Below are 10,757 nucleotides of genomic sequence, written 5' to 3' on the forward strand. Positions count from 1 at the left end.
GAGAGCCATGGGCCCTTTCTGGTTCCTGAAAATGACTCCTGTGTGTAACAACAATAAGGACAATCACTGTGGTCCACTGGGCCTCACACCAGCAGCGTTGCATTACCACGCTTGCCTCCCTACTGTTCTCCTTTTCTTTTCATCCTTCTCTCTTTTCTCCTCTGACTCAGCTGTTTTGTAGGAAACTCCGTCTCTTTGAAGAAGGGAATAATCTTTCATTACTCGACAGCAGGGAGAGAGAAGGAGATGATAGGGAGAGAATAACTGCCCCATTGTTTTCACCCTCCCCTCCCTTCCATCCACCAATGATAATTGTGTTGAGCTAATTACAGAGAGCTGCTACAACAGGTGTGGGACTCTGCACCTGGGTGAAGAAGTCTACTTAGTGTGCATGCTGTTGTGTGTGTGTGTGTGTTGTGTGTGGTGTGTGTGTGGGAGAGAGAAAGAAAAAGAGTATTGTGTGTGTACTGTATATGACTACGCAATTCTGGGTGAAAGTGTGTATGACATTTTGTCTGTGTCAGTGATTGAGATCACAGAAAACTGTGTGTGTGACATTGGTCACCGTATCTTATCACAGACTACTGTTATATCACACAATCACCATGGACCTATACCAGTCTGAACCCCATCTGTGGTTAATTGTAAAGTTACAGACTACATCTGTTTGACATTACTGGAAAGTTGAAATTAGCACACAAAGTCTCACTCTCACTCATACACCACATTGAATTTCAAATGAGAGTGATTACAATCCCCTAATTGATAAATGTGACCACAGAGAGCCTCTTCTTATGATTCATAATCTATAACCAGTTTTTCTCAGTGGCATGTTTTTGATGTTAGCACAGTAAGAAATTGGGGAAACAGAACCGGAGGCAACACTGATGATGTAAGCAGGGAGTCTCTCATGGGACTGATGTGTTTTGTTTTTAAAGCTTTTTACCGTAAAGGACTTCATCTGAGAGGCTGACCGTAAGAAAGGAAGCCATTTGGTTGGGCGCCAAACAAGGAGCATGATAAGTTTATGGAGACGTCACAGAGCTTCACTCTCAAAACAAAGAAAGCAGTGAACTGTTTTCTCAAGAAGTCTGCCCGACTAGACAATGAAATTGACTGGATATTACCAAATTGTGACAATTCAAGTTAGGCTGTTACTCACTGCTGTTGATGATATCACCTGTCTGCTGCCTGCTCATAACAGCCACTTGCTGATTTATGCTTGATGAGATGCCCTTTAATAGCCATAGGATTGTACCACATTAATGAAATATGAAACCCGACCAATCAGACCACTTGTGTGTGTCACATCAACAAAGGGAAATGAAAATCTCCCCTGCTCTTAAGTCACTGGTTTTGACCTTTTTGACAGCTTACCTTGGTAAAGGTAACCTTTGTGTGTGGTCGTCACAGCTTCATTTGCTTTCTTGAGTCATGACCCCTTCGTAAAATGCTACCATGATTACAGGAAATGAGAGTGTGCCTTTGGAACAGACAGATAATGTAGATGTTTGATCGCCTCCTTAGTCAAGCAATTGTACCTGCAGACTCATCATTTAACGTCAAAGGGGAATGAGTCCTGCATCGCCACCTTGTGGAATATTCCTTTGGTGTGGAAGTGTAGGCATTTGCCAAGCCCAAGGGGCCCTGCTGTGGGAAACAAGCTTGTCAAAGATCACACGGAAACTGTAGGTCTTTTAAACTAGAATTCAGCGTTTTATTAAAAACAAGTAGTTTTAAAACATACATGGACGCCAAGTAAAACAGTCACATAGGACATAACACTGCATGGCCCAACAGACATGAGGTTTCACTCCCTGCTTTGTAAAATCTATAAAGGCATACCAAAGCCAATACATTTATTTTACTTTAAAATATCTAAATGGATAAATGAATTGATATGGAAATGTCGTGAAAAAACAACAACCAGGCAATAAAATGCAGAAAACATGTCCGGTTTGTCTTTTTTTAGTGTGCAGTTAGCTGTTTCTGGTGATTTCCTTTTCACTTCTAAGACATCCATGGAGAGACAAATATGGGCTTCCTTAAAGCCGAGTCCTCTGATTGGCAGGGAGCTCATCCTGGTCGAGTCCCCACAAGAAGGTGCGGAGACATGTCACTTCCTTTTGGAGCTCGGGGCTCGGGATTGGCTGGGAGAGGTCGAGGCGTGGAGTCTCATTTGGCAGGATCAGAGGAGGATGGTCCAGGAAGCTCTCAAAGATGTCTAAAAGATGATAAAAGGAAAAGAAAGAATTGACTTAACAGATCATTTCCCTGGGTGGATTCTTACAGTACCTCTGTTAGTTTAATTTACCTCCACTCAGCTCTGTGCCTGGCAGAGGGGCCCAGGATGCTGGTGGGGCTCTGGATGGACCCAGCTTGTAATGGGTAAGCAAGTGGTGCAACTGGGAAGGGCTTAACAAGACATGGTCCTCCAGTAGACTGCTCCAGGATGACTGATAGAAGAGAGGTTAATAGTCACTCAGTATGACAATAATCTTTGGCAAGGACTGAGCTTCCAACACATGTAGCTGTGTTACCTGGATAAGTCGAGTTTTGGGAATACACAGGAAGTTGACTGTGACTGACAGTTTCTTCATAAACTCAGAGGCTATGTCTCCTAATCCCGCCCCCTGTAGCCAGTCCAGAACCAGGTCCAAGTTTGTGCGGATCTGGACCGCTTTGGACCATGAAAACAGTTCATCTATAGAGAGAAGAGAGAGAGAGAGAGAGAGAGAGAGAGAGAGAGAGAGAGAACAGGACCAATTATATTATTAAAGAGAGCACTTAAAGAAGAGCGAGACTATCTAACTTTGGAAAGAAGAAATAACACAATCTTACTTTTACAAATGAAAATTTCTAATAATAATAAACAAATGCTCAATTTATTACACTCAGGGGTTTTTCTGTTACAACCTTCCTTAGTCTGGCATTATTGTTTGAAACTAGATATTGCCGAATAACTGATCATTGTCACAAACGTGACTCTTCTCTACTTGAGCTCCTGTTACATTTTAATATTATGTCCTAATTGTCACTACTGGCCACAGTGGCTGCTGTTCAGCAAAAGTTACATGGGCTCACTTAAACCTGTGACCTCTCACCTCTCTCCAACAAAGTATTGAGCAGGGAGGTGTTGGTGAAGAAGAAGAGGTAGCCAAAGGTTTGGGAGGTGAGCGGCGGGGACAGACACGCCTCGCGCGATAGCTTCAGAGAACAGCGATACACTTCAACCAGCCCCGCAACTTTGGGCGGTAAAGTGGACAAGTCATCCACCTCTACTTCCCCTCCTCCTTTCTCTTCTCCCTCTGCACTCCGAGCTCTATCCTTCTCCTTTTCCTTCTCCTTCTCCTTCTCTTCGCTGGAGAATGGGTTGCTGTCCAGGAGTGCTGGGAGGAGTGAGTACAGGGTCTTTGTGGATAGAAAGGACAGAAACTTGAGTTTATTTGTTCAAAAGAAATTTAAACAAAATATATATGTTGCTGTAATAAAGGCAAGGAGGGGAAAGAGTAAATAGGGATGGGTTCAAATGAAGATGATAGAGAGGAAGGAGGAGAGTTGTCTGTTGGTCTGTCCACCATTTTGGTCCACATTAAAATATTTCAACAACTATTGGATGGATTATGTTTTGGACATTTGTGGTTACAGTAGGATCAACATGTCTCAACTGCTATTTGATAGTTTGTCTTGCAATGTGGTGCAGATATTCACATCCACCTCTGGATGGATTCTAATAACTTTGGTGTTCCCCTGACGTTTTTTTGCAGTGTTATGATTAAGTCAAGTGCTTTATTTGTTGTTTATGACCAAATACCTGCAAAACTTAAACTTACAATTTCCATCAGCCTCAGCTATACTTGCTAATTAGCAAATGTTAGCTAACACATTAAATTATCTGTTTTTATCAGTATGTAGTGTGTTTACACTGGAAAAATTACAAAATAAAGTATACTGAAATAACTACACTATAAATCGGTGTGTTTACTGAACACAGTCAATTGGCAAGGGTGCTGTTGATGCAAACTATTCTACCAGAATGCAAAGCACAAAGAGAATGAAGGAGCTGCTCACAGCTGGAAAAAATTAAAATAAATTGTGGGTGTTGTTGGGGGTGGATATGGTGAGACAGCTCCAGAAAAATCTTGGAGAATAAAAGAATATGTATTAAGTTTTCAGAAAGACGTTTTGCTTGTCGCTTTGTAGTTTAATTCAAAGTGGTATTCCAAAGTATTCCTAGTGTCAACATACAAAGCACTAAAGTTGTTGACTTTTTTGTATGCTAACTGCTAAAACAGTATAGCGAAATTTTGAAAAGTAGCATACTTTTATATTTGTACCTTGGTGAGGTGATACACACACTGTTGGAAGGTGTGCATAATTACGTCATCCAGCTGTGCCAGAGCTTCTGAGCAGGTGTCCATGTCAGCCGTCAAAACTGGGTCCCCCAGCGCTTTAAAGAAAATATCAGTAAGATTACTTAAAGACTTTTGTTTTTTACTTGAATCAGTAATTTCCATTCTTTTCAAATCACTCTCACCTTCAAACTCCCACTCTTTCTCCATGGCTTCTACTTTGACCTGAAAGAAGTTAAGGAGCTCTGTGGCATTTGACATCCAGAACATCAGGGGGCGAAGATCAAAGGACAGTTTCTGGACATTTGGCGTGCTTATCTCACCTTCTTGCTCTGTGGAACTGGACACATTAATGTAATGCCAAAGTTATGTTAACAGTAAAATATTTGTGTACATTCTCCTGTCATTATTTTCTTCATGCTTTTAAAGAGAAACACACCATATTGTGAGTAAAAATAGACAAAGTTATTATTACTTAACTATATTTAATCCTTTTGTCAACATCACCTTGTTATAATGCTTTCATCATACCACAAAAATGTACCAAAGACATAACAGCACAAGCACAAATGTATCATGAGTCACTCGGGAATAGATCTCTAAACAGAGGAAACATGACGTAGAACAAAAATGTTCATACTTTTGCGTGGGATGCTTATCCCCAAATTCCTTAATGTTGTCCTGTAAAGAGAGTTGGAGACAGAAGAGAAGAGACATCTCGGGTTAGTGTGGGGAGGAGGAGGGGGAGTGGGGTCTAGCCCTGCAGCCGGGACAATTACAGCACATTTTCCACCAGGAGGGCAGTGACATCAGCTCATCCTCACTCCTGTCCACAATGTAGCAGGCCAAAATGAAGGGCACATGTCTGACTGCTGGTTTTTCTGTCTGACTGAATATCTCAATATCCTAACTGATGTTTCTCTGGCTACAGTATTATACAGTGTTTTAAGTAAGGACATGGCCATATTGTCATGAACTACGTTTCTAGAAAAGGTTCATGATTCTTCAAAGCTCTGAGATATTTTATTATTTTACTTAATAACTTGAGGCACATTTTATATGTCAGGCATAGCTCTATGGATGGTAATGTCAGTTGATTCACTCCTTTGCTCCAGACTTAAATATTTCTAACTATTAAACAGAGTGACATTCATGGTTCCCTGAAATCCTATGATGTATAATGTTGATTCCTAGACTTATTCTCCTGCACCACCAGCAAGTTGACATTTTATAATTGTGTTGACAATAAATGGATTGCCATAAAATTTGTTTCAGACATTTATTACTCCATCCGTTGAATTGTGATGACTTGGGTGAACTTCTGATCTTTAATCTAGTACCATCATCAGGTCAAAATTATAATTTGTACAACACGTTTGTTTATAACCAAATACCTGCAAAACAAATGACATTCCCAATAGCCTCAGCTATACTGTTTTAAGTCTTAATTACCAAATATTAGCATGCTAACACATTAAACCAAGATAAGAAAGAAAAATGGCAAACATGATATCTTCTTAGCATGTTAGCATTGGAATTATAAAGATGTTAATTATTCCTAAGTAGGTTTTTCTTGTATTTATTGGACATTTTATGCCTCAAAGAGCTAACAGTAGGTGACCAGAAATGAGGGGAGAGATGGAAAATAAAAAACCAGGACACTCAGCATATCATTTTTTTAATTCTAGATATTGGGCTGTTGTTATTTTTTTTACTTACCCAGACAATTTCTTTAATTAGATTTGCTGACTTGAGTAATATCTGCGGTGTGAGCGCGGGGTCCAGGTGTTTGGAGGCATGATCTATCATGATTGACAGGAGATAAGCAGGAGCTAAAGGGCCACCTCCAGAGTCTGGGGAGGAATTTTTGGAGATAATCTCCTAAGAGAAAAAGGGATAAATATGTAATTGCATGTCTTTAGGGCTATTTCTCTATGATACTGGATAAAAGCATAGTTAGTGAGAGCGTCTTTATCTGCTTGTCTCACCTGTAACAGAGCATCTGCGTGACGGGGATGAAACTTCAAAACTGCCTCCGTAGACTCCAGGTAGTGCCTCAGAGCTTCCTGTCTATCCACTAACCCTGAGGGGCAGCAGGTGGTGGAGGCATCCACCTGCCATGGCAGGGTCAATGCCAGTGGCGGAGCTGGAGTCACGCGTGGGTCACGGTACAGGAAAAGGAAGTGGTTCCCCAAGCCAATTACATCCCCGGGCTTTAGGACAGTCTCCCTGTAAAGCGCCACTCCGTTGTGTGTGACTGCGCCTCCTCTGAAGGGCCTCATCAGAGCTACGATAAAATAAAATAATATTTAGGTAAACAGCAGGTGCAGTATGGATGTAAGTACGATATGAGTCAGTGACTTTTAGTACCCTGTCTGTTGGGCGTCTCAGGAACAGCTGAATCTCTCCTGACCAATAAGTGTCTGGCCAAGAGGTCATGAGCAGAGAGGAACGTGTCCACCTTCAGGGGCCTCTTCCCCTTCCTCTCCCTCTCTCGATCCATCTCTTTCTCCCTTATTGTGGGCTTTCTTCCAAACACATGCGTATGTCCCGCCATGATGTACAAAACAAAATCCTAAACAAAACACAAAAGTGGAGAGCAGAAGAAAGTCAGGGAGGTCTGTTATCTTTTAAGTGCTATGGTTTATATCAATCTTGTCCATCTTAGAGATGTTAAGTTGAGCAGAGGGCGGTTGATAAGGTATGAAGTGTGTCACAGTTTGCTACAATGGAGACCTGTGTGATGTACACAAAGGGGTTTTATGTGTTTGGTGGATAAATTGTTGAGGCATTGTGTTGCTCTGAGGCTGTTTTGTGCAGGACGCTGAATGGGAGAGGCTTGCAGAGGGATGGAAATCCTGATGGTATGTGGCGATTACAGACATGCAGGTATGATGTCATGTACTGGGTGTGTGCACGCGTGTGCAGCCACACAAATCTTCTATAAAAATGTCTGTTAGTTTGCATATGTGCACATTAGTGTTTATGCACCTTTCTATATAGTATACAACATAAATTTGAGTGTGTCTGTGTTTACATAGTGTGTGTGTGTGGTTGTTGTTTGTGAATGTTTTGTGTGTGTGCGATATCATCTGTCAGCGTGTCTTGCCTTGCTCTGATCGTAACCCTGCAGCAACAGGAAGTAGGGCCGATCTGTGGGTGGAAGGATCAAACTTTGTGACATCACTTCCAGGTCACAGCTGGAGTAATCTTTCTCATCCTCCGCAGGTTGGTTTGTCCATCCAACCTTTGCTTCAGCTTTTGAAGCTCTAATCTGAAGAAAAAGCGGGTTAAGACATGACTGTTAGAACACCACATGCATGATTGATTATGTTTTTTCCTCACCACATCATCTTGTCTACCTCTCCGTGCTGTGGGTTGATCATGCTCACTATGTTCTTCCTGTCCTGCACCCCTCCGTTGTTGTTAGGTTGTTTGCTGACGTGGTTGCCTTGCCGACGGCGCAGGCTTAGGTTCATGTCACTGATGCTCCTCCTGAGCTCTGAGTTTCTTCCACGGTGACCACGCTCGCTCTCCTCTGGTCCGCCCCCTGATGACATCCTGCTCCGCCGCCAACGCACACCTGTTGCCCAGACAACCAAAGGATCGGTCAGTCTGACCCTGTGTCATGTATAAAGAGACCCGCCTGTTGAGTCTTACACATACCTTGATAGTTCTCTCCCTCCCTCTCACGCTCCTTCTCCTTCTCCCTCTCTTCTCTCTCATAGTCTTCCTTTCTTTGGATTTCAAAGCGCCGCTCAAATCCGTCCTTAGGCCGCCACATGTCCACTAACAACAAGGGACATTCCCATGGGGCAACGCTTCTCCGGCACTCTGTCTCCCATTTGATAGCTCCATCTGGCTGCTGAATGGGCTTTCCAATGACATCACACAAGAGGAAGTCCTCTGGGCTGTGTTTCTGGAGAACTAGAAGGTAATGGAGTAAGGGTGGAGGAAAAGGGGGTAATTATTTTTCCATAACACTGCTGTTTATGTTTATATTAAGTCATTCCCAATTGGTTTACATATTTGAGCAAACAATTCCCAGTAATGGGTCGCAGCAGAGGTCCAAATGAGAGAATATTTCCTTCATTCATACCTGCGTCATCTGTCTCCTCCCTCTCCCTCTCAGTGTACCGGGTGATGACCTGGGCTATGAGCTGTCTGGCTGTTGAGTGAATGTTGGCCAGCAGGGAGCGATAGTTGGCCCCACTAGATAGGGCATCCCCATAGATCTTTATCAGGCCCGGGGCAGAAGAAGAGGCAGGGGGCAAGTAGTGGTGGGAGGAGGGTGCAGCTGAATGAGCCCAAACCTCTCTCTCCCTCTCACCCACTGCTCGGTCCCTGTCGCTGTTAGAGCGCCCTCGCAGGAAGAGATGGGAAAGGCGTTTTGTGCGAGACTGGGTCCCAGCAGGCCGCGGCCGGAGGAAGGCCGGGGAAGGAGATGGGGATGGGGTAGGGGACGCCAGCGAGGGGGTGGAGATAGAAAGGGAAGAGGAAGGGGCAGAGGGGGCCTCGTGGAGGGAGACTGCGTCAGAGCTGGTGGTCGACCTGGGAACAACAGAGGAGGGGAAGACAGATGGAAGAGAGAGGAAGGAGAAAGGAAGGGACCAGTCAGCTGTGAATTATGACTGACTAAACAGAAAAACAAGGACTAAAATAAAAGAGCAAAGGGTTACAGGATTGAAAGGATACCAATGACAGGGGAAGTAAGATAAGATGACATCAATACATATTGATGATTGTTGAATACTATTCATTCAACAATCAGGCACTGAATTCTAACTAAACAATAATTGACATGAAAGTGCATAAAAAGAGAACAAATATACATGACATATAAGCAAAACAGGAGATAAAAAAATAATTTAAGAGAACTTCAGACTAACTTGACAGAGATTGCGCTGGGCCAGCGACCCCCTAGTTTGGCAAAGTGTTTCCTGGGCGAGTTGATCCACAGACCCACTGGGAAATGGAGCTTTCTGAAGCGAGGACTGCCAGACCCCTCCATCTAACAGAGGGAGAGCACAGAACAAATATGTTTTTTTAACTCAATAATCTGCAGTATGTCAAGATACTGTGAATGTAACTTTCCCCCTAATCTGCTCAATCTACTTCCACACTGCAACGAGGAATGTGTGTCAGCAATGCCAGGATTGAAACAATATAACAATGCATGATGTCACCGTTAAAAAATATCAACAGGATAACTACAGTAGGTTGTCAACATGGTGAAAACAAACAGAAAGAAATTAACTCAAAACACCCCAATCAGCCCCTGAAAATTATAATGTGAATTTCCCATTCTCAAACAGGAAGTATCTTTTGTAGGATTCAGGTCCAGCTGTTGCACGGACAGGGAAATACCCACTCCAAAGGTCCCTCTCTGTCCTATTCACAGTATTATTTCTATGTAAATTACAATTAAAATTGTGGATCACACAATTTTGAGGTGGAATTTGGAGGACTAAACAAAATCATTGTATTCCTCTGGAAAACTACCACCTTTTACTTTAAGGTCAGGCATGGCTCTATTTACTTGTTATGTCTTGATAAGTGTTTCCACACCTAAAATCTATGTTGTCATTCTACGCAGAAAAGACTACGCAGTTTTTAATCCTTCCGAGATGTTTGGTGGAATATTAGAAGAAGAAAAAATGGTCCCAAAAAGAAATCCCAATGCTATAAATTGTTGGATTTTGAATACACTTACCCACAGTTACTACTGATCCTTCTATAGTGTGTTATGAGGATTCTTCGCCACCGAAGTGCAAATACGCAGCTCAAAATAATCTAATAGCCTTGTACGTTTCCTTTTTCCCGTAACGAAATTTCATTTTCAAAAGGGCCTAAACCTAACACGCATCTACATATACATCTCTAATTCCTAACATCCATTAGTTTCAAATAAGTTCTCTTAACTAAAATACCTTTTTCTTTTTGTTTTCTCTCTAACTAGAAAAGATCTGCTCCCTCTCACCCTCTGGCTCTCAGCCTCTCTGGGTCTATAGATAGAGAAACAGGCCCATTGTTCTAAGTGACAGAATTTCCTTCCTTTGCAGTGGACAACACCTATATCCTGACTAAATGAGACAGAGAGGCAGAGATTGGTAGAGAGCAAGAGAAGGGAGAATTTACCCACACATACACAATGTAAGGCCTTTTTGGGAATATTGCATACTGTATTATTGACCACAAAGCAATCTAGATATCTATCTTTTGGTCTGTCTGGATTATACACATTATGGGGTCTCTGTTTCATTCTAATAAAGTTTAGTTACATCAAACAGGGTTTCAAAGCCACATAAGATTCCCAATAATGTTTCCATTTAAATCTTGTACAACGTTGTGATTGGTATTAGAACAGATCACAAAACACACAAAGGGCCAAGTTTGAAGTTTTGC

The 10,757-nt window shown here is 42.4% G+C and overlaps 1 protein-coding gene across 1 annotated transcript; it reads right to left on the reverse strand.

The window, feature by feature from the left end:
* Window positions 1-1,692: 1,692 nt before the first annotated feature.
* Window positions 1,693-10,361, reverse strand: rasip1 (Ras interacting protein 1). The gene is made up of 16 exons (XM_032518622.1): window positions 10,066-10,361; window positions 9,242-9,363; window positions 8,452-8,903; window positions 8,019-8,279; window positions 7,715-7,935; window positions 7,462-7,626; window positions 6,723-6,927; window positions 6,341-6,639; window positions 6,072-6,233; window positions 4,993-5,033; window positions 4,538-4,692; window positions 4,338-4,450; window positions 3,105-3,411; window positions 2,541-2,704; window positions 2,315-2,456; window positions 1,693-2,224 (listed from the first exon to the last, which is right to left on the reverse strand). Exons 2-16 carry the CDS (start codon window positions 9,361-9,363, stop codon window positions 2,046-2,048), a joined length of 2,988 nt encoding a protein of 995 aa, XP_032374513.1. The 5' UTR covers window positions 10,066-10,361; the 3' UTR covers window positions 1,693-2,045.
* Between the last annotated feature and the right edge of the window lie 396 nt (window positions 10,362-10,757).

This window comes from Etheostoma spectabile, chromosome 6 (genome assembly GCF_008692095.1).
Source record: "Etheostoma spectabile isolate EspeVRDwgs_2016 chromosome 6, UIUC_Espe_1.0, whole genome shotgun sequence".
In the NCBI taxonomy this organism is placed as follows: Eukaryota; Metazoa; Chordata; class Actinopteri; order Perciformes; family Percidae; genus Etheostoma; species Etheostoma spectabile.

What these genes read in the sequence shown, in the direction of transcription:
- rasip1 (XM_032518622.1), bottom strand. Translation starts at nt 9,363, where the DNA reads ATGGAGGGGTCTGGCAGTCCTCGCTTCAGAAAGCTCCATTTCCCAGTG. An exon ending in GTGTGTATCACCTCACCAAG is followed by an intron (nt 3,412 to 4,337) that starts GTACAAATATAA and finishes CTATCCACAAAG; the next exon opens with ACCCTGTACTCACTCCTCCC. An exon ending in AGGCACAGAGCTGAGTGGAG is followed by an intron (nt 2,225 to 2,314) that starts GTAAATTAAACT and finishes ATCATCTTTTAG; the next exon opens with ACATCTTTGAGAGCTTCCTG.